At 57.0% G+C, this 26,963-nt stretch overlaps 1 protein-coding gene and 2 long non-coding RNA genes across 3 annotated transcripts in view; 2 read left to right on the top strand and 1 right to left on the bottom strand.

The window, feature by feature from the left end:
- CERK (ceramide kinase) overlaps positions 1 to 3,736 on the bottom strand; it is a 39,603-nt gene extending 35,867 nt beyond the window's left edge. The window contains exon 1 of the mRNA XM_082739623.1: positions 3,496 to 3,736. Within this exon, the coding sequence (XP_082595749.1) occupies positions 3,496 to 3,628 (133 nt within the window). The 5' untranslated portion in view covers positions 3,629 to 3,736. The remainder of the gene's footprint in view (positions 1 to 3,495) is intronic.
- A 1,720-nt stretch (positions 3,737 to 5,456) lies between these two features.
- LOC309870560 lies at positions 5,457 to 13,416 on the top strand. Its single transcript, XR_014314707.1, has 4 exons — positions 5,457 to 5,519; positions 5,853 to 6,013; positions 11,557 to 11,622; positions 12,809 to 13,416. It is a non-coding gene; the product is annotated as an uncharacterized lncRNA (long non-coding RNA).
- A 1,083-nt stretch (positions 13,417 to 14,499) lies between these two features.
- On the top strand, positions 14,500 to 21,551 carry LOC309869096. Its single transcript, XR_014313985.1, has 4 exons — positions 14,500 to 14,962; positions 15,785 to 16,022; positions 16,381 to 16,513; positions 20,706 to 21,551. It is a non-coding gene; the product is annotated as an uncharacterized lncRNA (long non-coding RNA).
- The last annotated feature ends 5,412 nt before the right edge of the window (positions 21,552 to 26,963 follow it).

Below are 26,963 nucleotides of genomic sequence, written 5' to 3'. Positions count from 1 at the left end.
TGGCCTGAGCCAACGCCACACATCAGATGGTAAAGCTGATTTTTAAAAGTCACATTTTAAGTGCATAAGGAGTATTCCTGAACCACATTCTGTGGCATGATTCCCTAGCTTTTCCTTCACGCGCGTTTACACAGACAAAAACACCAAAGAGTATTCACTGCTTGAGGGTGAGACTAAGGGTGATTTCTATGGACCTGCTTTTCTGTCTGCGTTTCCAGATTTTACATTTTCTGTCAGTATCTGTGGTTTGCCTAAGTTTTGCTTGGCACTGCCAAGGTATTAGAGAAACCCTTTATCCATATAGCAGTGACCTGGCCAAGGAGCTCACCACCAGCGGGGCTGGGGGGGTGGGGGGGCCATTCCAGGAGAGAGGGTGGTGGGAGGGAGGGGTGGGTGGGAAGCAGTGTCTACCCCGCCCCCCCACACGCATGTGCACACACACACACACACACACACAGCCAGCGCGTGCATGCGCACATACATAAGCAGGCACACTCCGGCCAGCCCCGACCCTGAAAGAAAGCATTCAGAGTCTGAGGGTATAACCCAGAAACAGCTACAGTCTGTCTCAAGTCCAGCTAGGCCGACCCACTTTGCGCCAGGGCGCCTCTGCTGAGTTTCCTGTTTTCAGGCGGCTTCACTTCCGACCAAGCTAGCACCCAGGGGCACCCGCTCTCCCAGCATCCTTAGGGGCAGAGCGGCCCCCTCAGGGACCAGAAAACCCTGCCCCTCGAAGTTCCCAGTCCCAACTTGGCTGTCCAACCCTGAGCCACGTTCCCACACAGTGAGCTGCAGAGAAATGAACACTTGCCCTTTGCCTCCGTGGGCAGTTCCAGCTCTTGTGTCTGAGAACAGGAGTGATGCTCTCGAGGCGCAAGACGGCCAATGAAATAACGCGATTGACCGCACCCCACCCAGGGTACCCCCTTCTCTGACCCCCTGCTGCGGCACGCCCAGTGAACCCTTCCCCATCGGTCCCGGGGAACTAACTGAACCAACTGTCCCATGGGCTGGGGCCCGGCGGTCTGGCTGACCCTACTGATCTCCAGCATGCAGTCATCTCCCACAGGCCTGCTTCCTTTTGGGGTGCAGGGTAACGGGGCCCCCCAAAGAGCTGGTGCAGCCCTCTCAGTGCCGCTCACCCAGTGCTCTGCACGCTGCTGGGAAGCACACCAGGTGACGGGAACAGGACTCTTCTGGGACGAGGCCCACCCACAGGGGCTCCCTCAGGCCCTGCCGCCCCAGGGAGGGAACCAAGCTCTGGGTGGAAGAGTTCTGGCTGAGCCGGTCTGAAGCACCTCCACGGTTTCCAAGAGCCACACAACCACCATCCCAAGAAAGAGGACTGGTGGCTGGGGACGCGAGCAGCGCCCCAGGTCTGACAGCCAGAAGCCACAGGCAGTGGAGGGCACCCACACTGAATGCAGGAAGGGAGGGCCTTCCCACCGGGCAGCCCACAGGAGGGGTCTGCGCTGCCACTGGCTGGCGGGAGTCCCACCAAGTTCACGGCGGGACCATGAGCGGGGGGCAGTGACTTAAACTCTCCAGAACTGGGTCTCCCCAGTAGCCAAGTACAAGAGCTGCCCTGCGGGGTCGTGTGGGAATGGGACGCAGAAGAGCAGCACCATGGCTGCGAGGAGGCCCCATCCCGCAGCCCAGAGATTGACGCAACAACTCGAAGCCCGGGGGGCCAGACCAGGCACCACTCACCACCACGAGAGAGAAAATGAGTGAGACAGAGGGCCCTGCTGGGTGGTGCCAGGGGGCCCGAGGGTGAGATCTGAGGCAAGACGTTTCTCCCAAAGGGACCTCAGTAAGATCGCGCAGACTCTCACACACCCTGCCAGGGACAGGCTCTCTGCAGAAAGGGCTTCTGATGCCCAAGGCCAGAAACCAAGTGCTGATCTTGGGTCGCAGGCCCCCCTTGGCCTTGGCCCCACCTCCCTTCCAACTCTGCCCACCCTCCTCCAACCCGCTGAGCCTCCCCACCTCGGCGACAGGAAGCGCCTGCAGCACCCTGACCGTCCCCAGGGCGTCTTAAAAGGCATCCCAAACCCTGTCCAGGAGAGAATCCCAACCTCGGCAATGCCCACCTCCAATAATTAAAACAATATATCCCCGCGGCCCTGACTTCAGTGGGCTGTAAATTGGGACCGCGCTCCCCTCTCTCAACTTCCGCATTTTACGCAGACCCCGCCCTGCTCACCCCCACTCCGGCCGGACTGGGTCGGCGGCCTCCCCACTGAACCTCCTTTCAGTCGGTTCACTCCGCGCACGGATCCTTTAGGAAGACGGGGCTGGATAAAGCCCTCCCGCGGCTCCCAAGCACTCACAGCGGAAGGGAAACCCTACCTCAGCCCCCAGGATCCACAGGGCCCCACTTCCTCTCCCCCACCTCCGGGGCTGGTCTTAGGGCCCCTGCTGTGCTTCCCACCTGCACCCTCCCTCCCCACGGACAGGGTCCCTCCAGGTCTGCAGTCACATGTGGCCACCTAAGGGAGGGCTGCTGGCTGCCCCTGGACCGCAGCCACCTGCCTCCTCCTGGGGGGCGGGGGCGGGGATTCTCCTCAGACACACATGCCTCTGCAGGTGCCCCCCTCGGTCTCCCTTCCAGGGAAAATGACCCGCTGGGCAGGGACGCTCCGGCAGGGAGGCTGTCATGTGCACTGAGCCAAGGATAGGATACCACAGCACCCTCCCCAGCAGGCCCTCCGTGAGAACTTGCACAAGACCAATGAATGGAGTGGAACACACGCAGGCTGCCCAGCGCTGGGCTTCCTCTGCCCGGGAAGCCTCTTCCCTCTCCCGCTGTCCACCACCGCCGGGCAATCCTCCCCCTCCCTCCCGGGATCAAATGACATCTCCCTCACCAGCCTCGGCCCATCCCTCGCCGGCAGACAGCTCTGCCAGGGCGCCCCTGGCCCCTTCTCCTGGGGGAGAGACTTGAGCTGGGTGGGTCCTTTCCATTTTTATCCAAATTACACTTCTCCGAGTCGGGAGGGCCTCTGAAGGTCATGTGCCCAACCTGCTTTGTACCAAAATCAACTCTCCCCGGAGCGTCCCAGACGCACGGCTCCGAGCGCCTTCCTCACTTCACCGCAGGAGTCGCCGACCCTGCAGGGCTGCCTCGCGGTCTGGGGCCCCGCTCAGGAAAAGCGTCCGTCCTTGGTCTAAACCGAAACCGAGTGCGGGGCGCCCGCACCCCTCGGGATCCATCCGTGACCAGTCTCACCCAAAAGGTGCCCTTCAGATCCCCGCCGGCCGGTCGGCGCGATGCAGCCGCGACCAGGCGACCCCGCCCCGCTCCAGCCTCACCCGCCCCGGGCGCATCCGCGCGGGGGACCGCGGGTCCGGCCCTCCCCGCCCGCACCGCCCCGACTCGCCCTTTGTCACCGGGTCCCCGGAGCGCACACCCCCGCCCCGGGCGCCGGGCCGCGTCCATGACCCCCCCCCCCCGGCTCCCCGGCCGAGCCCGCGGGCCGCGGCGACACTCACCCGCGCCAGGGGCGCCGGCTCCGGGCCCCGGACACCGCCACCAGCGCAGCAGCGCCCGCGCGGGGTCCAAGCTCACGGCGCAGCGCTGCCGCTTCACCCACAGCACCGAGCGCAGCGGCTCCGCCGCCCCCATCGCGCCGGTCGCCCGCCGGCGCCGCCTGTTCGCCGGGCGCGGGGCGGGGGCGCGGACGCCGAGGGGCGCGGGACCGTTAGCGGCCCCCGAGCCCGGGCTGCGGCGGCGGCGGCGGCGGCGCGGGGCGGGCGGGGCGGGGCGGGCGGCGCTGCGTCACCCCGTACGCAGGGCGGCCGCGGGGGACGCGGAGGGGGCCGGCGCGGGGGTGGGAGGGGAGGGGAGAGGAGGGGCAGGGCGCGGGTCCCGAGGAGGGGGCCCGCGGCGCGAGGTGGGGGTCCCAAGGAGGGGACCCCCGGGAGCTGCAGGGAGTGCGGGGCCGAAGAGGGGCGGGCTGGCGGGGGGAGACAAGGGGGTCGGCGTGGGACCCAGGAGGGGGCTGGGGGCGCGAGGACAGGGAGGGGGAGGGGCGAGCGGCCCTGCAGGGCAGTGGGCGGGACCCGGGCCGCGCGGACCCCGGGTGCAGCTCCGGGATGGTCCCGAGGGCGCAGGCCCAGGAGTAGGGGGGTCTCCCCTCGCCGCTGGCCTTGGGGTCCGGGTCACAGTTGTCAGGCGGGGCTGGAGCTCAATAATGCCTCCTTGGTGGGGCCTAATGACAGGTGGGTCGAAATGGCCGGTCCTCCAGGGGCTCAGAAGTGGTGCCTGGGCCGCCTGGACAGGCCTGGCCCCCCGGGTGGGCGCGGGACACCTGAGCCCATCCGGAGGTGGCCCCGATGGGCGGCTTGATGTCCTCCCCAGAGCTGGGCTGGCCCTGCCTTCCTCTCACACGTAAGCTCCCAGGCCTGGACAGGCACCCATGGAAGGTCTGAGCCCTGTTTGTCCCCCCACCCCCAGACTCCCACAGGCTTCTGTTTATAGGCCAGAGAGGCAGGTGCCACCCTCCCCACATTCCTGAGGGGACCAGTTTCAGGCACTGGGGACTCAGCAGGGATGGGCTGGAGCAAGCACCTGAGGTAGGCCGTCTGGGTTCAGGCCCCCTGTGCCCTGCACACCCAGGCTGAGGATAGCTTGCCTCTGAAGAGGTGCGTCCTGCTGACCGGGCTGCCAGCCTCTGATGTCCTTCACTGCTCACCCGACTACATGTCCGACCTGGATTGGGGCTGCAGAGGGTCCCAGAGCCCCCGCAGCCCCTGCCCCAGGCACTCACGGCCAGCCTGCGAGGGGAGGGGGCCTGCAACGTGCAACCAAGGAAGGCTTGCTGGGGAAGGAGGTCTTTCTCCTAGGGGCCTGGGGTAAAGCAGGGGTGGGGGTTGGGGGGGGACACAGGGAGCTGAACCCTCCCCTCCTGAGTCGACCCAAGGAGAGGGAGGTGTTATTCTGACCCCTGTGCCCCGGATTCTTTTCCTCCTCAGAGGCCCAGCTCAGCCACATGGGGGGCCTTCCCTGACCTCCAAGCTAGATGGACCATGGCAGCCCTCTCCGGCCCTGCCCTCAGAGCATGTCTGCCCCTCCCCACCCAGCTCCAGAGGGCAGGGACCGGTCGATCCTGTAGCTCTTGCGCTGAAAACAGTCCGAGTACAGGGTGAGCACGCCAGCGTTTGGTCCATGACGCATCAGTCCCCGATTTATCAATGAAGAAGTTGCAGCTCAGGGAAGCCGAGAAACTTGTCTACAGGCAAGGGGCTCAGAAGTGACCGGGGTCTGACTGCAGGGGCGCAGTCAGCCATCTGCCTCCCCCTCAGCTCTCCCTGCCCAGCCTTGCTTCTCCGTGGCTCCCCTGGCGGGAGGCTTCCCTGCAGACGGCAGGAGGGCGGGCCTCCTGTCTGTGCTTGGCACTGGGGAGCCACAAATGCAGGCCTTACCCTGCCAGCTCCCTATGATTCATTCCTCACTGGGAGCCCAGCCCCTGTTCAGGCCAGGTGCAGGGAGAGCAGGAGAGGGCAGAAGGCCGTGGGTGAGTCCGAGCCCTGCCCTTGGGCAAGCCGTCCCTGATCTCCAGCCCAGTGGGGTGGACGAAGGAAGGCCTGCCCTGCCTCACTCCCACGGCTGCGGCTCTGAGGTTCTGCAAAGTGTGGGTATGAAACTTCTGTGGAAGTCTTGCGCCAGCGCGGGCAGGGGGCTGGTGTCAGCGGGGCATCCGGGGGGAGGATGGCAGGAAAGTGTGGGTGGGCAGGCAGGGCTGCAGAAATGCCCGCCTCCCTGCCCGGGCCCCCTCCTGTGGCTTCCCTGGGCTTGGCTCCCTCTGCCCCTCCCAGCTTATTCATCTAGAGCCTTTAATGCCACACAGCAGCTCATAAAGGCTGGAGCCAAAGTGGGAACCCAGAGAGGACGCGGACCCCACCTATGCGGGGGAAACCAGAGCATCCTCCCAGAGCACCAAGGAAGCCCTGCGGAAGGAGCTCAAGTGTGGCTGCTCCCTGAGGCAGTGCCTTCAGAGAGGTGATTAAGGTAGAATGAGGACAGGTGGGCGGGCCGTAACCCGATCAGACTGGTGTGCTTAGAGAGGAATTGTGGCGCACAGACCCAGGAGAGGGTCAAGTCTATGAAGAGGCAGTGAGAGGGTGGCCGTCTCCAAGCCAAGGCGGGAGTCCCCAGCAGGAAACCAGCATGCCAGCGCCTTGACCTTGTACTTCTCGCCTCCAGATTAAAGCTGAGAAAATAAGTCTCTTGTTTAAGCCCCACCCCGTCCGTGGTGGTTTGCAGCCCCAGTGGAGTAATACAGTGACCTTCCACATTGGCGGTGGGGGTGGGGGAGCGGGCTGTAGCTCCGGGCCTGGCCGAGGAGGAGTCTGGCCGTGCAGGACCCCTCACTTACACTCTGGAAGAAAGAAATGAAATGCAGGCATTGGGGCGGGGATGTCAGACCCTATGTGAGCAGAGCACCGGGGTCCAGAGCGGCTGCCAGGCCCCTGCTGTGTGTCAAGCGCTGTTGGGGGGCCTCCGGGGCCCGTTGTGAAGGCGACCAGCGGCACAGCCCCCGGCTCCCGTGATGGCCGCCTGGTTGTCTAGCTCACCTCTGTGCTGGCAGCCGTGCCTTTCCGGTGCTGGGCCTGGGCCATGATCCCTTTCCCTAAGGCCGGCCTGGGAAACCTCCACTCGGCTTCTCCTTCACCCCACATCCCTCCTTTAAGGCCACCAGGTTTGCAGGCAGCTCGCCCCGTGACAGTTGCACTCAGGCTTCCCTCGTGCGGCCCCGTCCCACCCGGGCTGCCGCAGAACAGTGTCAGTAGCCCAGCCTGGCCCCAGCCGGGTGTGTGCACAGCTGGCCCCAGCCGTCTCCAGGGGCTAGACATGCCCGGGATGCCGGCGAGGCCAGAGGGCATGGATTCAGCCAGCGGCCCGAAGCTTGAGTTGGCCTGATGCTGCCCTGCCCCTGTCCATGGCTGCTGTGCAGGCTTGGGCTGCAGCCCGAATCTGGCCAGCTTGTCTCGGCCAGACATCCTGCCCAGCAGGGGCCCACACCCACTCCCCTAGCCAGAGATACTACCGTGCCCCATAGCATTGCCACCAACGCTCACAAAGATTCCGCCCACCGGGTCATCCATGCCTGAGATCTGCTGACCCCTCTTGGCCACCAGCAGGGCCCAGGCACCAGTCACACCTTCCAGCACCTCAGTGGCCTCCAACCTACTTTGCCTGTGTCCCGGGAGCTCCTGGACTAGTTTGCTGGGATAGCCACCTGCTTATCTCTCCAAGCTTCCTTTGCCTGAAGTCAGTCAGGCCCACGACCTGATGTCAGCACACTGCTGGGTGGGGTGAGGAGACACCTCTCCCCAGACACACTGGCTACCAGGAATGCGGGCCCCTGCCCTCCACCGTGCAGGGGCCTTCCAACTGCAGCCTGTCCAGGCTGATTGCTCTGAGGACGTGTCCTAGGCCCAAAGCGGCTCAAACATTTAGACACGCTGAGAATTTACAAAGCACCTTGCATTGCATGTGGGACCCAGACAATAGTTGTTGGGGATGGGAGACATTTACCCTCTTTCACAGATGGAGAGACTGAGACCCACCAAACTAACCTGACCTGTTCAAGTTCTAAGTAGAGGGTGGCTGTTGCGGTGGCACGCTGGCCTGGGAGAGGCTGAGATGTGAGAACAGAAGACCCGCAGAAGCCGCAGCCCGTGCCCTTCCTCTGCGCGAACTCGCCCTGGGCACTGTGGTGGGGCCAGTCTGTTCCATCCCGGGCCGGGATAGAGGTGCCAGTGGGCAGTGGCCGCAGGGCGGATCTAAGCTGAAGGACTGATGAAGGGGGCACAGCCAGAAATAACGCCAGACGTGGTGGGGGACCAGGGCTGCTTGCACACCTGGGAGCTGTGCGGAGTGTTGCACCGAGGGGGAAGGCTCCCAAGGCCAGGACTGGGCTTGGTCTGGATCCCGCGGACTCTGCAGGCCTGCTGGGGTGACAGCCCTGATGGGTGGGTGCCTGTCCCCGAGCTAGCTGTAGCTCATTTCTTGCTCGAGGTGATTGATACCGCTCTGAAAGCGAGGGGACAGTCCCCGCGAGCTTTGGAACCAGGGTCAGGGGCTTCTAGGCGCCCGCCGGGGACTGGGGAAGGAAAGAGGGCCGGAGGGCCCTGAAGACCACCCTTGCGCCACTTGGACACACTGCTGCGATGGGGAGCAGACTGGTTTGCTGCCCCCGGCAGGGACTGTTGTCTCCATAGCGGACCCTCCCGCGGGATAGCCTGGCTCCTGTGGGGTGAAGTCTGGGTCAGTTCAGGCTGGGAGATCCCGCCTCCTCACCCCTGCCGCTGGAGGAAATCTGGACAGCCAGGTGGGCTGAGCGTCCGCTAAGGTGGTTGTTGTGGGGAGGAGAGTGTGGGATCCGGCGGAGGGGGGGGCGCAGGAGGAGCTAAGGCACCGGCAGGACAGCTTCCTTCCCCAGCTGAGCTGGTCTCCCCTGGGATCTGTGGTCAAGCGTCCCCTTCTGCCCGGTGCAGTGTGGCCTCAGTTCCTTTTAGGGGGTGGGGCTGCTCCCTGTCCAGCCTTGCCGCCGTGGATGCCCTGGGAAGGCCCCCACCTGGTGACATCTGTGACCCAGCGTGGAGCCCTGGTCAGCTGGAGGGGGGGTTGGGGTGGGGGAAACTTGACCCTATGCCCAGGACTTCGAGGCCACAGTGGAAGCCGCACGCTGTGATTTTCAGAGGGACAAGCAGAGGGAGGTAGCGCCGTCAGCATGCTTGGCTGCTTACATGCGAGGTCTGTGACAGATCGGAGACGGGAGTGAGAGGGCCGGGATCTGAGTGGCGCGGGGGCACCGCTCCGGCAGCAGGTGGGCCTGGGGAGCAGAGGCGGCGGCGTGCGGCCAAGTCAGGAGCCTGGTGCCCCACAGCAGAAGGAGAAACGGGCCTCGGACAGCCCCACGGACGTGCCACCAACACCTTCTGGAGGAAAGAGGATCTCAAACATGAGGAGCAAACAGACAGGATCTGTGCTCCATCCGGAAGTTTTGCCGCACAAACAGCCTAGAACGGAGTCCCCAGACAGAAACAAAACAGACCCCAAAAAGAAAGGGAGAAAAGGAATAGAAAGAAAAAAAATCGTGGAAACATGGCGAGTCACAAGCTGATCTTGGAGAACTGCTGATGTCCGCTGGTGTGGAAACAACGCAAACCCCCCTAACATGTTTGCAGGGCAGTGAGGGGCCGGTCCGGGAGCCCAAGACACGGTCTGTGCACAGGGCAGTGAGGGGCCGGTCCGGGAGCCCAAGACACGGTCTGTGCATAGGCGCTGAGGCCAGCCCCTCGGAGTCCGTGTGGACAACAACCAGCAGAGGAGGAAGTTAGGAGCTTGGACTTTGGGCATGGGAGTGTCTGTGATGAGGGAGCAGGAGGCTGGCTGAGGACAAAGCAGAAGCTGGCACCTTGCACCCCCTCTCCACCCCCATAATACGTGTGACATTCCTCAGGCACCCCTGACTGCCCTAAAAGAAAAACAAATAGTTAACTTGCAGAGGTCTCAATCCTGCAAGACAGGAGTCTCCTTTGGTTTACCAATGTCCTAGAGATTTACAACAAAGAAGCTATCTTAACAATAGCACAATTTCCAGAGGCAAATAACTCAGTTACTCAAGCCCTAAATAAAGTTAAATTTCTTCTAAACCCAAATCTCACTAACAAGGAAACTTGATAGGAAAAATGTAAAACTTTATCTCTAGATCTCCAAGATAGTGTGAGAATCATTCCCAAGCATATGGCCCACTGATAGACATCTAAAGGGTCTCACAAGAAGATTTTTACTACTAGTAATAAATAACCTTTCTCCCAACAATAGCTAGCCCCTCAAGGTCCTGGAGACCTTGCTTCCAAGATTCCTTAGAGACTAACATCACCCCCTTTGTTCTCACCTACCCAACTCCTGTGTATAGGATCAGCCACTCCTCAGGACAACGGGGCAGCGGCTCTTCCTGCCCACGGGTCCTGTCCCCGTGCTTTAATAAACCACCATTTTGCACCAAAGATGAGGTCTCAAGAATTCCTTTTTGGTCATCGGCTCCGGACCTCACCCCACCGAACCTCACCTAGGTTCTCGAACTTCATCTCTGGACCCCAGAACAGTGCTGACAGTGTCTGCTCAGGACACTTCCTTACAGCTGGGGAAACTGAGGCCAGAGCGGGACAGCAGCCTCCGAGGAGGTGCTGGAATGGCTCATGCTGGACGAGCCCTACTGTGTGCCTGGACTCCCAACCCCGAAAGCAGAGCCAACAAGGAAAGGAGGAACATTCTGCCAGGCTCTGTGGGCACCTGGCCTCACTCGGGGTCGGGAAGGCTGTCCGGAAGAAGGGCGTGGAGCTGAGATCCCGGAGAAGCATAGGAAAGGGCAGGGGCCATCCAGAGTCAGTAATGACAGTCGTGACAGGAGGGCAGAGCTCAGCCAGGAGACCCAGCTCACGCTGCAGCGACAGCTGCCTACCCTTCACCGGCACCTTACTCTGTGTCAGGAAGAGAGCAAGCTAGCTGTTCCCATTTGGCAGAGGAAGGTGTTGAGGCCCAGAGGGGCGGTCTCCTCTGGGACCTGGGCTCTGAGCCCTGTTGCCTGAGCTCAAACATGCACATCTGCTGTTTCTATGCACAGGCTCCTGCACCAAGGGTGGGGCCAAGGGCTGGCTGCCCGGAAAGGGGCTACCTTGGCATATTGATTATTTTATTTTATTTTAAGATTTTATTTATTTATTTTACAGATAGAGATCGTAAGTAAGCAGAGAGGGAGGCAGAGAGAGAGGGGAAGCAGGCTCCCCACTGAGCAGAAAGCCCGACTCGGGGCTCGATCCCAGGACCCTGAGATCATAACCCGAGCCAAAGGCAGAGGCTCTAACCCACCGAGCCACCCCGCCGTCCCCATATTGATTATTTTAAAGAAAAGTTACTTGAGAGCCAGCCTGGGCAAGATCACTCAGACCCTCCTCCGTGCCCGGAAAGCAGGGTATTAATCTCCCACGGGAAAGAAACCATCCCAGTACCAGGAGGTGGAGACATCCTTATCACCAGAGATAAGACATCCAGGGCTGGAGGGTGCCTGGGGCGCTCGGTCGTTAAGTATCTGCTCGGGTCATGATCCTGGGGTCCTGGGATCGAGCCCCACATGGGGCTCCCTGCTTAGCAAGAGGCCTGCTTCTCCCTCTCCCACTCCCCCTGCTTATGTTCTCTCTGTCTCGGTCAAATAAATAAATAAAATTTTAAAAGAAAAGAAAAGAAAGAGAAGTCCAGGGCTGAGAAGGCTGTCTTCACAACGCTCATTACTTTTCAGTAATTTACTGCCCCAGCCCAAATTCTGTTTGAATTCCGTACCAGTCGAAGCTCCCAAAGTGATATTTTCTTTGTCCTATCAATATCTTCCAGATTTAGGTCTCTGTCTGAAAAGCATAAAAACCACCTGCCTTGGTCATTTCTTCAGTCGGTCACAATTTCCTTTTTGGGCTGCTGTGTGCATGTAATAAGACTTTGTTTTTTGTTTTTCCTGTTAATCTCTTTCCTGTAAATTTCATTCTTAGTGCCCTAGAAGACCTTGAAGGCAGAGGAAGAATTTTTCCCTTCTTACATCAGAAACCAAAGTGATGGTAAGATCTTTTTTATTATGGAAACATTCAAGGAATCCTCAACAACCACAAAAAGATAAACAAGAACCCTTTTAAGCCATTTCTCAGATGCCCTAATAGTCCCAGCGCTCTGGGGCTTTGCTCACGTGGAGGTGAGAGGAAGCTGTCCCACTGGGGTGGTTGCCTGCCGGGTTGCTTGCGGGGTTGCTTGCTTGGCTGCCTCTCCCAAAAGAAGGGACAAAGGACCTTGGCAGACAGTCCAGTGATAGGGAAATTTACAAGGCCTGTATCTTATCTCCCAAGCTCCTTACAGGAAATTGCTGTGGTCTAGGAGCTGAGGTTAAAAATTGCATCTGGACCCGTGAGGAGGGTCATTCCATAGCCCAGGAAGCACAGCCTGTTCCAACAAAATTCCTGGAACCAGTTGAGCTCCGGGCTTCCACAGAGCAGCTAATGGGATCCATTTTAGATGGAAATCCAGATTGCATTCAAATCCTTCCCCTCTGGCCTCAGGGCTCTTCTTACCCACCTCCCTCCTCTCTGCTCCTAGTTCCTGCTGCACAGTCACATCCTCCTCTTGGTATTTCGTGGAAAGCCAAGCTTTGAATGTGCTGGCTTGTTACTCCAAACGTTCTCCCCCACCCTCAACCTTCCGCTGGCTGGCTGCGTGGTCCGGACCTCCCTTAGCTCCTGTCTCTGCTTAGATGTCAAGTGAGAGCCACTGGAGGAGGCACAGTCTTTGGGGAATGACTCCATAAAATGCGTTGGGGGCCTCGGAGGAGCCAAGGCAGGGCCGGCCAGTCCTCCCTGTGAGTGGCTCTCCACCTGTGGGATTCAAGGAGCCCATGCATTGGGCCGAGCCTGGCCCAGCAGGAGGCTGCTGGAGAGAAGGTGGTCGGGGAGGCTGTGGGGGTGGGGAAGGGTCTGGGTTAAGCCAAGTGACAGGTGACAGGAGCCCAGAAAAAGCTGCTGCTCCGTGGTGGCCGCACTGAGCCAGGGCCATGCGTCCAACCTGCTGCTGCCCAGCTCTGCCGCCGTCAGCCCCTCGCCAAGCGGTAGGTCACACACCACACGCTTCCCTCCTTGAGGGCATGCGGTTCCCTGGTCATCGGGGGCTCACCAGCATCACCGTCAGGGCATGGTCATCACCGCCCTTCCCTCCCTCCTCAGCCCCCAGCAGCCCCCGGTCTACCTTCTGTCCTCGCAGCATTGCCTCTTCTGGACGTTTCCCATGGATGGAATCACGCGACGTGGGGGCTTTTGTGACTGTTCCCTTCCCCTTGCATCAGGCTTTCAAGAATCATCTGTGTGGGAGAGCGCGGGGGGGGGGCCCTCCTTGGCACGGGCGGATGGCACCTGCTGCCGTCAGCCGGACCACGCGGGATGCCAGCCGTCAGCAGGTGCTGGACACTGGGGTGTTGGCACTCTCTGGCTGCCGCGAAGCTCGGTGCGCAAGGTTCTGTGGGGACCCGCTGCCAGTGCCGTCGGGCGCGTGCCCAGGAGTGCCGCTCCTGGGTCACAGACTAACTCTCCGAACGGTTTGGGGAGCCTCCCCACTGTTCTCCACAGCGGCGGTCCCACTTAGACGCCCCCCCACCCCGAGCAGGGCTGGGTGGTCCCCATCTCCGCACGTCCTGGCCCGTGCCTGTCCTCACCTGTCTTTCGGACTACGGCCCCCCTGGTGCACGCGAGGGTTTGTCTCTGCGAGGCTCAGCCCGGCTTTATCCGTAGTAAAGCTGACAGGCTGATCGGGTTTGGCTTTCTGGGTCTCGTCTCTCACTTGGTTCTGAATGTGGGAAGAGTGTTCCTTACTAGACCCCCGAATCCCAACCACTGCCTCTGTGTCTCCTCTGCCTAGAACCAGCCCTAATCATCCCTGGGGCCCACTGTCCCACTCCAGGCTTCTGCTTCTGCCCCTGGAAACCCGTGTCCGTCCTTTTCCTTTCCCGCTCGTGAGCGAGTTCCTCAAGGGCAGACACCCCAACAAAGGGCATATTCAGAGGGGGCGGGGGGGTGGGTGAATCGCTGGGCTTTCCGGTGCTTGATCGATTAGTGATGTCTGCCACGGACAGGGGAGGGTGCACACAGGCAGGAGCTGAGCTGGGACAGCTCTCCAGAAAGCTCCCGGTCCGGAGTCTGACGGTGGGCTCTGCAGAACAGCTTTCACGAGACCACAGCCCCCGTGGCAAAACGGAGACCTGAAACAGCCACTCCATGGAGAATCACGGCCGAGAGAAGTCAAACCTGTATCCTGTACCCACCACAGAGATTTGCCAATGGCCGGGGGCCTGGGAGAAGAAGCTCCGTGTTGTTAGGATGTGAGTCAGAATCGCCGTGGATGACCGCGCCACGGCCCCTGGGATGCTGCAACAGGACGTTGGGGAGTAACAGGGGTTGGTGTGACATGGAGAGACGGACCCCTTGTGCATTGCTGGGGGGTTGGGTCGGGGAGGCAAAATGGAGCGGTAGCAACAGCTTGGCGGCCCCTCAAAACGGCAGTAAACATGGAGCAGGCCTGTGACTTGAAGGCCCAGCCAGGGTCTGCAGCCCACGCTCCAAGGTGTGGCCTCCCCTGACAGCCGGAGCCGCCCTGACCTTTCTCCCCACTCAGAGCCACCACTGACCCCCTTGGCCGGGAACGGGCCCCGCAGAGCAGGCCCCCGGGACCACCCGCCTGTCCTGGGTGTCCAGCTCCTCCCGCACCCTGGCCAGGCCTTCCAGTTCACGTGGACAGTCACCCTCGGCTGGGCTGGCCTGACCCGCGTTTCCCGGCCTCCCCCAGGCACGGCCTGGGCCACTGGGCTCGCCTCAGGCAGCACGGGGTGGGTGACCTCATTTAGGCCTGGAGCGGAGCTAGAACAGGCTGCACCAATTAGCAGCTGCACGTGAGCGGGGCCCAGCCTCCCTGCACTTTTGTGGGTCATGGAAAATTCCACACCAAACGTTCTTCCACGGGTAGGCGGAGTCCTGGGGGTGCCCTGCCCCTGAGGACATGCCCAGTTTTGCCTCTTGCTTGCCCATGACCCAAGGCTGAGGGCGTGCGGAGGCGGGGGCACACGGCCCCCAGAGATCCCAATTCGGTGGGGTTGGGGGCGAGGACCTGCAGTCCACACTCTCCCCGGCCGATCAGGTGGTGGGAGGTCCTCACCCTGCCCAGCGAGGCACAGTGGGGTCCTGCCTTGCCCTGTCCCACCCAGGGTCCGGAGTCCGGGCACTGGACTGCTCTGTACCTGGGCCTGGGGGCCTCCGATCACTGTCCCAGCCCCAGAGGCCATCTGGCACCCGGCTGCCTGCGCGGGGCCTGGCCTAGAGCCGGTGACATGTCTCTGCTGCTGTGAGCCAGTGTCCCTGAGCCGCACAGGTGACTGGTGTGAGGGGAGCCCTGGCTGGGTGCTGAGGGCTGTCTTCTGGCCCAGGGCTGCTCTGGGGGCCAGCCAGGTGACCGGGGGCCATTCCCCTGGCCTTGCTGGGCCCTAATTCCCTTGAAAGCATGCATGGAGGTGCAGGAAGCCAGATGGTCACTCAGGGTCTTTCCTGCTGACACTGGGGCCCTGAATATACTTTTTTTTTTTTATCCCAAACCACCCCTCTCCCCTTTAAGAAGAAGTGTGGGTCTCAGTGGTCAGGGCCCAGACAGCTGGGCTTCCCTGTGGGCAAGTGCTTCGGAAGGTCAGGAAGCCGAGTGGGCTTTCTGGGAATCGTCCCTCTGATCTGCTGCCCGGGAGCCCCCGCAGAACCCGAGAACCAGGGGTAAGGGCCTGAGAGAGACCCCACCCCTTCGTTAGCACCGCTCCCCCTTCTGAGGAGCTGTACCTCTGCCTCTATCCTCTGTCCTACCTCCCCCGTGGGGGTGGCCTCCTCTTGGGGCGGAGGAGCTTGGGAGTCCGGGGCTGGGGCTCCGCCCAGCTCAGCCTTAGATAGAGCGCTCACTTCCGGGCCTCAGCTTGCCCGTCGGCAAGATAGCTGTGCGGAGGAGAGGGCTCCGGGACGCTGGCCGCTCGGGTAGCTGTGAGGTTCCCGGCCTTTGCCTGCTCTTTTCTCCGTAAACCTTGTGACGTCCCTGGAAGCAGAAAGCGAGCAGGAAGGGCAAAGTCTCTGGGTGCACAGAGCCTGCTTTGTCTCCTGCTTAAACTGCAGGGGAAAAAAAAAAATCACCCTTTCATTACCGTCTTCTTCCAATAAGGAAACGGGCGGAAGCCAGCATGACCATGAGTCACAGTGCGAATCCAGATCCTCGGGGGGGACATTTAAAGGATGCTCTGTTACCAGGCTGCCCCTTCCCCCCACCCCCATCGCCACTGGCAGCAAAGGGCCTCTGAGTCGGGGTCTGCTGGCGCTGCCGACAGCAGGTGCAGGCATCCAGAAGAACCTGTGAGATCCTTGGAGGACTGGTTACCACCCCCGTTTCACAGATGTGGAAGGTGAGGCCCAGGGAGAGGCCGGCTGAGCTGGGTTCCACGGAGTTGGGCTTGCCTGACCCCAGCCAGCTCTCTGGCCGGCTCTGGCGTCGTTCCCGGGTTACAGTGAGTGATGATACCATACCTGGGACACAGGGGAATGTGCGGAAGAGGAGGGGACATGGGCCCTGGGCGACCTGTGCGGCGCTGCGGCTGCAGGCAGGGCTCTGGGAGGCTGGCATTGACTGGCTTCCTGGGAGACCAGCAAGAGGCAGGCTCAGACACGGTCCGGCCGATTTCCCTGAAACCTTTGGTCCCTGACACCCCCCAGCCCCTCATCCCCGTGGGTATGACGACTCAGGCCCACTGTCTGTTCCCACAGCCCAGCTGTGCTCAGGCAGGACGCCAGGCCGCTCCGACACCAGGTGTGGCCGAGGCGGGCGGCCGTGGAGGAGCGTCTGGGGTCAGTGGTTGACAGGAGTGAGCGAGGAAAGAAGGAAGCCAGCAGTGATGAAGTCGCAGAACCTAAGTCAGGTTCGGTGGGGTGAGGAGGTTCGGAGCCGACGACTAAAGAAAGAATTCTTAAGACGTCATTGGTGCAAAATGGTGGTTTATTAAAGCACGGGGACAGGGCCCGTGGGCAGGCAGAGATGCGGCTGCCGCCCCGGGTTGTGAGGGATGGCAGGTTATGTACCCTGCTGTTGGGGGAAGGTGAGGGGAAGGGAGGTTTCAGTGGAGTTTTCATATGCTAAAGAGGGCCTACAAGGTGCCAGGATGTTCCGGGCCTGCCGGAGGCCTTGCCCTTGCTGCTGGATCAATGTTGTCTTTAGACCAGTCATTAACATTAAGATAGTTGGGAGACTTTTTGGTGGGGTGTCACAATCCTGCTATCAATCGTCTTTGTTAGTGAGATTTAGGACATTTGTAAGCCAAGGGAGACTCCGGTCTAGCAGGATTGTGAGCTCTGCAAGTTAACTATTTGCTTATTGTTCATGGCAGTCAGGGCTGCCTGAGGGATGCTACACATATGGAGGGGAGCGGATGAAGGGGGGGGTGCAAGGCGCCAGCTTTTGCTTTGTCCTCAGCCAGCCTCCTGCTCCCTCATCATTCCCCCCTGAACAATTTTGACCCTTAAATCTTTAAGGTGGTTGAAGGTGGAAGGTCTCATCTTCTGTAACTTCTTCCTGCTGAATAGGGGCGTAGAGCTGTCCCTACCTACTGGGGTCAATATTGATCAGTGGAGGAATGTATAGGGGAGTTACGAAAGGCAGAGGCAGCCGAATCCAGCGCTGACAGTGAAGGAGTGTCTTTGCGCGTGGTAAGGATCATCTGTCGTGGTGAAGTCATTGCAGCAATGGAGTCTCGGCACCAAGTAGAGAAACATGGAACAAAGCAACATATTAAAGTTAATAAGGCGATAAGAATGAGAAGCCCGAAAAGGAGATTCGGCCATAGTCCTCCTTCAAACCAGGAACTTAACCATTCACTGAGAGAGTGAGAGAAGGATCTTGTAGGGCCTTAATTTGGGTATTCATATCTTTTATTAGTCATGTGACATTTTTGTGATAGTCTGGATGTACACACAACATTCTGTTTTGATGATTGCACATGTGCCACCCTGGGCACATCCAAGGCCATCCTATTTTGTAGGACTGCCTTGCGTATCTGTGACACTTTGGTATTAAGGAGGGAGATGCCATTTAGTGGATCATTGAGTGCCTTTGTAGTATATTTATTAAGGGCTTCTACATGCCACATGACATCTTCTAGTCCCGCAGATGGAACAAAGATGGATGCTAAGTGATCATACCATTTAAAAACAGATCATGTTCATCTTTGTTTCAAGTTGGGGAGATTAGCTGGAGTGGTGATGGTTTTAGTAATGCGCCCATGAATCCAGGCAAATCCTAAAGTACAGCGTCCTATCCACCCTGGAGGAAGCCAGGGCCACAGGTTGGTTCCACATATACAGTGGATTCCGTTTGGAGCTGGCCATCTAATGCCAGGTCGCCTTGCCCGATCAGTAGCAAATCAGTCAGTAGCCTGGAGTACTATAACTTGGGAACACACTTCTAGTGATAGCCATCCCAGATAACGTGTGTTATTTGCCCAAGTACCACTCGTATGATTTCTTTGTTCCCAGCATAAAATTGCCTTCTGACTGAGCCGTCCAATCATGGGTGTAAGCCACAGATATGTATCCCGAATCTGACATATGCCATCTTCAGTATAGCGATAAGGAGGGTTTTGGAACTTAGGCCCATATTTGATTGGGGAGTTATGGCTTGATAGCAATCCCCTTTCCTTCCAAATAGCTCCATGGGCATGTAGTACCAGGAAAGCACATTTGGAGTCAGTATAAATGTTAATTCTTAGGCTTTGGTAATTGCAAAGTGCTAGTGAGCACTATGGCATACCTAGCTTATCTTATTTTTTCTATGAAAACTATTGTCATCAGAAAACCAACTGTCATTTATATTTTTAACAGGGGCATCTTAAATCTGGCCAGATAGAGTAAGCAAGATCAATAACCTTTTTTGCTCTATAGAGAAAGAAGTACAGTGGTCAGGTTCAGGCATACAGGTAACTAGGTTTAAAGTTTGACAAGTTTTATTTCTGGCATATCTGTTAATGTAGCCCAGTATTTAATAAGTTGGCCTCCATCATCCATTGGTGGCCTTTGCCTTCTAAGACAAATCTGGACCTGATGTGACATCATTATAGTCAAGGACTGTCCCATAGTGAGCTTTGAGGCTCTTTTATAGGAGGGCTGTTCCATGCTTAGCTAAAGCATCTATTTGCAATTGCACCTCAACAGAGGTGGCCTCTAGGATAAATATGACAAAGGGGTGAAACCAATGAGTGGTCCAGCCTTAACAATATCCTGATTACAGAGGATCATTGTCAAGTGGGAGAAAACTTGTCGAGAGATAAGGGGAGTCCCCCATGCATCATTCAATCCAATCATAAAGAAAGTGGGGTCATCCATTATCTCCACAAGTCCATAGTTAATCCTATGGAGTGCGATAGGTTGGCTTTTAGGCAATTTCATTATCCCAGCCACACATAAGGTGTTAGTTAAGTTACACCATTGCAGGGGAATCAATCCCATTTTTCCAGTTGTTTAATCATGTGCCGTGGGGTCTGCTAATATCCCCACAAAACAGTAAGATCGACTAAAGAAGCTATTGTACAACTTCTCTGAAGTTTACCTCAAATTGTATAGCTTAGGTAAACATTTAAAGACAATCAAATCTAGAATTCAACATCCATAAAGGTGTGTTATTAAAACATAATTTTTCTCTCTAAAATAACCCTCATTTCCAGAGATAGCCAAATCAGGACTAATTCACTTGTGAAACAAGTCCAGTGTTAACAAACTTGGCCTATTATTTACATAAGCTCAGCAAGAACAGTGAGTGTGATCAATAGATCTTTTAGAATCTGCTTTGCTGGAACTTTGTATAAGGAATCTCTAGGTTGAACTTTTAGTAGCCTCTCCGGGCCAGAAGCCAAGCCCTGTACTTGCCATCAGGCTTGCCTGCAATACCTTTGGGTGAATTCCTCTTCCTGAGACTGCACCTACCAAGGAGTGACATTCTTTACTCACCTGGTGAGGCTGCTGGGAACTCTGTAAGCAAGGTATCAGGCCAACAGTCCCAAGGGGCTTTATGGCTCCAGGTTTCATAAAGTCAACCTTAGTTCCTTTAAACTGTCTGGTCATATCTGAGTCTTTTCAAATATGGCATCCCAGTCAAAGCCTTGGTAAAATAACCCGTGTTTCCAATTCTTTCCTGTTAACAAGGAGAACAGATTCTTATTGAACTTATGCAAATGACTGATTGCCATGGAAGAATGAATACTTACTGAGACCTTTTGGTTTCAGAGGGTTCAGATAGAGAGAAAATTTGAATGCTTTGAGCACTTTTACATCTCTATAAGTTACAGATAACTAGGAGGGAGTATCCCTAGTCTGTAAGAGCAAACATTAGAGAGAACCAGCAATGTTTAAAGTAAGACAAAACATTAAGAGACACAACACTATAATCTTTTAGTTCATTTAGTCCCATGTTACTAATTCTGGTGAATGTGGCTTTAGTCAGTTCTGGAAATTCTTACCCATTTCAGTTTTAGGATTTTCAAGCATATCAAATATCTGTATTTGTCCTGAAAGTCCTTTATAGGAATCTCCTTGAAGATAAAACTCATTTTACCAGAGAATTAAAACAATTATAAATGACAAAAACTCAGAATGGGTATGGTTAGAGCTAAAGAGACACGGGAGTTTACAATTTAGCTGCAAGGAAATCAGGTTATTTCTGTGATACATAGCATTTCCATAATTACAGTATCAAGCGATGATCTCTCAAAACGTTAAAACTTTAGGAAGTGCGTAGAATCTCTAGAATAGTTATAGCATTTTCCCAAATGTAACCCAAGGTTTATCATTGGTTCAGTAGTACTTCATGAGCAACTTCACATACCAAGGAAAAGCCTGAGTTAAAGAGATTTACGATTTAAATCTTGTCAACATTTGCTAAAATCTTAGAAAGTTTTAAAGCACATGCCTAAATATAATTAGGGATGTTAAACACCTGATAAAACTGAACATAGAAACTCGTTTTTCTGGGCAGGCAAAGAGAAAACCATTTACATTTTCTTAACAGCAGATCAATTGATCTAAGAAAACATTGTCCTTTTGAACAGAGACGAGGCTCGCTCCTGGCCGGGAGCCCGAAATCCCCAGGGGCCACTGCTGCTGCTGGACGTGGGGTTCCAGCCGGGCTCTGACGGCTCGCAGGAGGGACCCCTGGGGCTGAGAGCCCACAGGGAAGCCCCCATTCAGCCACGAGTCACGCACCAGCAGCTTCTCTGGGGCTTCAGAGGAGAGCTGGCGAAGTGCCCCACCTCCTTCCTCCCGCGCGCTCTCCCAGGGTCCAGGCTGGGTGGGGTGGGAGCCTGTCGCCTACCAGAAACCCCCGCAGCCTGAGCCGAGGGGCCAGGTTGCAGGTGCAGCCCGCTCTACGCCAGGAGCGAGGCAGGGGAGGCGTCTCGGCAGCAGCGTCGGGGCCCGGGGGCCGTTGCTGGCCCTGCCTGCTGGCAGCGCGCCTGGCATCATGGACCCCCACCAGACCCTATTCGTGCCTGCTTGGCTGGTCTGGGCTTCCGCCCCTGCCGGCAGCACCTCCTGCACGCCGCTTGACGTTCAAGGCCTGGGGGGGGGGGGTCCCGGTCTCGGGCTCCCTGGCTGTCCCTGTGTCTGGGGCACAGGGCGGGCTACCAGACCCAGGAAGACCTGGAGGATTTGGGCACGGGTGTCCCCAGGCCGGGCTCCCACAGGGCTTCTGGGACTCCACCCAGGCATCTCATTTCAAGTGCCGCAGCCCCACTTCCAGCAAACCTGCCTTCTTCTATTCTGGCCTCTGCTCTTCCCGGCCGGACGGTGGCCCAGACCTTCGCTCCGCGCCATCTAGAGGTCACGGGTGGAAGCTGCAGCGAGGGACTCGCCTCCCACAGAGCCTTTGCTCCCCAGCGTCTGGGAGGATCCAGATCCTGAAGGCGGGGTGGGGGGGGGGGTGTAGGGGCAGGAGACGTGGGACCACAGGGCTGAAGGTGTGGAGGGGGCGGGACGTGGGAAGCTAGGTGAGAGCCGAGCCGAGAGGGACTGAGTGTGCCGTAGGAGGTTGACCGGGAAGTTCCCGCACTGAGATTCTCCCTGCTGTTGCCTGAGTCTGTCTCCTGAGGTCCTGCCTGTGCCTGGGCACACACGGTGATGGAGGGGCCGAGGCATTGCCAAAGTCCCTGGGATGGGGCCCGAGGGTCAGTTGACAGTAGTTCTGCCGCGGGTCTTGGTCCCTTGAGCAGGGGGCGTCTTCAGATACATTACCAGGGAGCCTAACCTCCCCAGAAGGGCTGTCCCTGTCCCCCCACCGTGTCTCAGAGAGATGCGGCTGAGCAGCTACTGTCCTGCTTCAGAAGAGTCAGCCGTATCTACAGGTCATTTTGGAAGGAGGAGGAGGACAAGGAGTGGCCGGTCGCCACAGCGTGCCCGCGCACCTGTCACAAAGCCGGCGGATAAACATCAGATTCTGGAATTTAATTTTAGTGCAGTTCACTGAGCTTCCGGGCTATAAAGAACAAGTAACTTGGACTAGTGTTCTGTGGTGCACCTAGCATGACCAGAGCGTGTTTCGTGCCTGTGCTGGGGCATCGCCTTGCTCTCCGGCGGCCGCAGTCCCTGCCCTTCTGACTGCTTTTCTTCCCTGTGCACCTGAGCCCATCGAAGTTTCTGGACTGTAATGTTCGCCCCAACCCTGGAACCAGGAGGAAACGTTTACTCGCTGACCGTCTTAGGGGAAGCACGGGCAGGTTGTCCCCGTTTGCAAATATACTTTCTGCACTGAGAACTTTGTCACCTTCAATTCAAGGCAGCAAGCAAGCTGGGAGCAGTTCCAACGTACCAGGCTGGGCACAGCCTCTGTGTGGGGAATGAGGGTTTGGGGAATGGCGTGCCAGACGGTACCCTTTCCGGAGAGATGCTAGGTGTAAGTGTAACACGTGACCTTTCCCATTTGCTGGAAAACCCGTCTTGGGTGGAGCAATCCCACCGAGCAGGCCTGGTGGAGGGGAGGGGAGGCATTTTGTATTTTAGAAGGAAAGAGGTGGCAGTTACTTACTGGCAGTAGAACATGATGTAGAAATAAAGAGCAGTTTGTAGGGACGCCTGGGTGGCTCAGTTGGTTGAGCAGCTGCCTTCGGCTCAGGTCATGATCCCGGCATCCTGGGATCGAGTCCCACATCGGGCTCCTTGCTGGGCTGGGAGCCTGCTTCTCCCTCTGCCTCTGCCTGCCATTCTGTCTGCCTGTGCTCGCTCTCTCTCCCTCTCTCTCTCTGATAGATAAATAAATAAAATCTTTAAAAAAAAAAAAAAAAAAGAGCAGTTTGTAGCAGAAGTTTTCTAACTTTATTTCCCATGTCGATTGGTAAAAAAAATTTTTGAAGACAAATTTGTACATATTTATTTATGAATTATGTACATGGACCTCTATCAGTTCATATTCTAAATGTGAGCAAATGGGACGCCTGGGTGGCTCAGTTGGTTGGACAACTGCCTTCGGCTCAGGTCATGATCCTGGAGTCCCGGGATCGAGTCCCGCACCGGGCTCCCAGCTCCATGGGGAGTCTGCTTCTCTCTCTGACCTTCTCCTCGTTCATGCTCTCTCTCACTGTCTCTCTCTCAAGTAAATAAATAAAATCTTTAAAAAAAAATAAATGTGAGCAAATTTAATTTCTTTCCTTCTTTGCTGGGAAGGTGAGTAGAAAGGGCAGCATGGCTTTCTTTTCCCTCCGCCCCCAAGGACTCAGCTGTGACCACCGCTTTACAGTGGGTCTGACATGCCCGGGTCTCAGAGCCCACCCTGCCTGAGGCTGTCTGCGGTTGGCCCCATGCCTGCCTCCCGGTGGGCTGCCGCAGGAGTGATGGGCCTCTGCGTGGGGAAGGGACAGGTGGGGCTCCAGCATGGCCAGGTCTAGGCTGTTCTCCTATCCCTCATCTGCTGCCCCTTTCTCCACGCATAGGGAACGTGGCCCCAACCTTCCCCAGCTCATGTCTTGCCGCGTCTCCTATGGGAAAGGGGCTGATTACTGCCTGTCATCCCAAAACCTGCACACCCAGTGGTGCAGGACGACACTGGCCCCACAGCAGGGTGTCCAGAGAACAATCTGGGAGCTCCAGGACGAGTCACCGGGCAGGAGGTGTCAAAGCGGTTCCTGCAGTGCACACCTGCCCTGACCTCTCTCGTCCCTGAAGTCCAGCGGTCATTCCCGGGTTCATCAGGCAACGCCTTCCGTGATCTCTGCCTTCTTAGTTTTCTTTTTCCTTTTTTTTTTTTTTTAAAGATTTTATTTATTTATTTGACAGAGAGAGACCACAAGTAGGCAGAGAGGCAGGCAGAGAGAGGAGGAAGCAGGCTCTCCGCTGAGCAGAGAGCCTGATGCGGGACTCGATCCCAGGACCCTGAGATCATGACCTGAGTCGAAGGCAGCGGCTTAACCCACTCAGCCACCCAGGTGCCCCTGCCTTCTTAGTTTTCTTTATAATAAAAACATTTTAACTTATTTGATAAGTTTAAAAAAAAAAAAAAGACAAACTATCAGAAATAAGGAGAGATTCTCTGACGGGGGCAGGGCTGCATACGAAGCAGAAATACTCAAACTCTGTCCACAGCAAATACACAGGAAACACAGCGAGGAGTGTCCGAAGAAGCGGTGGCTGGGGTCAGTAAGAGGGAATTTTACTGGAGTGATGCAGATCACATGCTACATGTGGAAGTTAAGCCTGGAAAGATTTCTGGAAGTTTCTTAACATATAAAATATTTCCAAACAAACAGCCTCCTGCTATCCTTCCATCCGGAGGCAGCCAGCGGGAGCGCGTCGGCGTCTTCTGAGTGAGGCTGTCCTCCTTGGCCGAGCAATTGCTTTGGGTTAGCAGGTGATCTGAGTCTAAGGTGGGCCGGAGGGTCCCCTCCTCACTCGGAGAGAAGCTCTGGGAAGCGAGACTCCCACTGTCCCGCGGAGGGGAGAGCGGGCAGGCCCTGTGACTAGGCAGTCTGGGGGACAAGGTCTCCGCCTGGAGGGGCACAGAATTGAGACCCATGCAGAGAAGCACGTCTGCGCCGGGGCTGCAGCCGTGTCCAAGCCTTCCTCCCACGCGGACTCGCCAAGCACCCACCGCATCCAGCCCCTTAGTTGTTTAAATCAGCTGAATTACGCTTTCTTCATCCGGGGGCACTGTAACTGACGCGATGCCCTTCCAGAATCTTTCTTCCGGGTCTGCAGGTAAGACTTCTTCCAACAAAGGTTGCCACCTGCCTTTTCCACTTAGCCGTCCACTTTTCTCCATAAAAAGGACGTGCAGATGCACGTCTTTGTTTCTAAAGGCTGCACTCACCCTGTGACATGGGGGTCTCACACCTCGCGTCGGGGTTTCCTCACTCTCCTGTTCAGACGGCTGCCGGCTCCCCGCCGTTGGCAGCTCGGTGAACCCCATGGGCATGGACCTTGGCTCTCTCGCCCCACTGTTTCTTAGGGTGATTCCTCTGGAGGCAATTGCAGGGTCGAGGCACACGTGTGTTCAGGGCTCTAGATGCTCTAGATGCTCTAGATGCTCACACGGAGCCGCCCATATGGGACCCTCCTTTTTGCTCCCGCCGCCTGTTTTCCTCTTCGTTGGTCTGTCTGCAAGTGGCGTGTTCTTGATTTTTTTAATTTGTAAAAATTGCCAAAGTCCATTGTGATTTGTTCACTTGCCCCTGGCCTTGCCCCTTAAATGTGTCCTGTGGTTGGTTCCCTCAAAACATTTAAAAAATGCACTTAATCTTTTAAATTGGACTATTTCTGCACGCCTGGGCGGCTCAGTTGGTTGGGCGTCTGCCTTCGGCTCAGGTCCTGATCCTGGAGTCCCAGGATGGAGTCCTGCATCGGGCTCCCTGCTCGGCGGGAGTCTACGTCTCCTGCTGACCTTTCTCCTCTCATGTTCTCTCTCTCGCTCAAATAAATGGATAGAATTTTAAAAATATAAAATTGGACCGTTTCCTATTGGGGACTTTTACTTCCTTGTTTATTTATTATTATTATTATTATTTTATTTTTTTCTAGTAGACACCACGAGCAGCCTGGAGCCTGTCACCGGGCTTGAACTCACGACTCTGAGATCAAGCCCTGAGGCGAGATCGAGAGTCCGGGACGCCCACTGGACCGAGCCGTCCAGACCCCCTTCGACGTCCATATTTGTGAGATTTCCATATATTCACACTGTGCCAGGCATCGTATGTATATTTTGTCCAGTCAAAAAATGTTGACAAATAAGTCAGCACTTTTAGGCCATTAAATCAATCAGTGTGTCAACACGGCTCCCACCTTGGGCGTGTAATAACCACTGGGGCCCCAGCATCCACACCACTCCTCCCTTGTTGGGTAGCAGCCACAGTATTTGGAAAGATGGGCTCCCATCATCCCTTATGCTCCCGTACACCAGTGTGGCCTTTCCTGGCCACAGTGATTGGTTCGGGGGGGGGGGCACATGGTCCAGGTGGCCCACAGAAGCACCCTGGAACCTCAAGGGGGCCATTGTCCTGTTCCAGCCCCTCTCCAGACTCCCACTCACCTTTGGGCTTGCTCAGCTGTGAAAACCGAGAAATTCCCTTTACAGCGTAAGCCCAGGCACGTGGGAGGCTCAGTCGGTTTAGTGTCTGCCTTCAGCTTGGGTCATGACCCCAAGGTCCTGGGATCGAGCCCCACATTGGGTTTCTCCCTCTGCCTCTCTCTCTGTGTCTCTCATGAGTAAATAAATAAAATTAAAAAAATTTATAGCATAAGCCCATCTAAGTTGGATTTTCTATTTCCTGCAACTGCCAATATCCTAACTCATGCAGAGTTCTGTACTAGGAAGTGGGATGTGTCTGGGGGCAGACCCTGAATTCTGTAAAGGGCCAAGTTGAGTGAGGGGCAGGGGCAGGAAGGAGAGCTCCGTCACTCACGGGGGAAAACTGGGAACTTTTGCTAGATGTCATGAAAGATCATAGTCGGTTGAATAATGGTCTCCAAATATCTTTGCATTCCCCCCCCCACCCCCGGACCCTGAGAGTGTTACTTCATATGGAGCTTGCGGACGTGATTAATTTGAGAGCCTGGAGAGGGAGCGGTGGTGCTCCGTGATCTGAGCGGGTCCTTGTGAGAAGGGTCTGGGAGGAACTGGAGTGGGAATAGGTAGAGGCTGGAGGTTTCCAGATGCAGGCAGAGGCCACAAGCCAGGGACCATCGGTGCCTGCCAGAAGCTGGGGAGGCAAGGAAGCATCTAGAAGGAAGGCATCCCTGTCCACACCCTGAGTTTAGTCCTTCTGTGACCCTGCATTTGGACTTTCTGAGCTCCAGAACTGCAGGAAACAAGCTGAGCCGTTTTCAGC

Source organism: Mustela nivalis (assembly GCF_964662115.1).
Source record: "Mustela nivalis genome assembly, chromosome: 7".
Taxonomy (NCBI): domain Eukaryota; kingdom Metazoa; phylum Chordata; class Mammalia; order Carnivora; family Mustelidae; genus Mustela; species Mustela nivalis.
The sequence above is the reverse complement of the archived record's forward strand: the minus strand, read 5'-3'. Positions and strand labels throughout refer to the sequence as shown.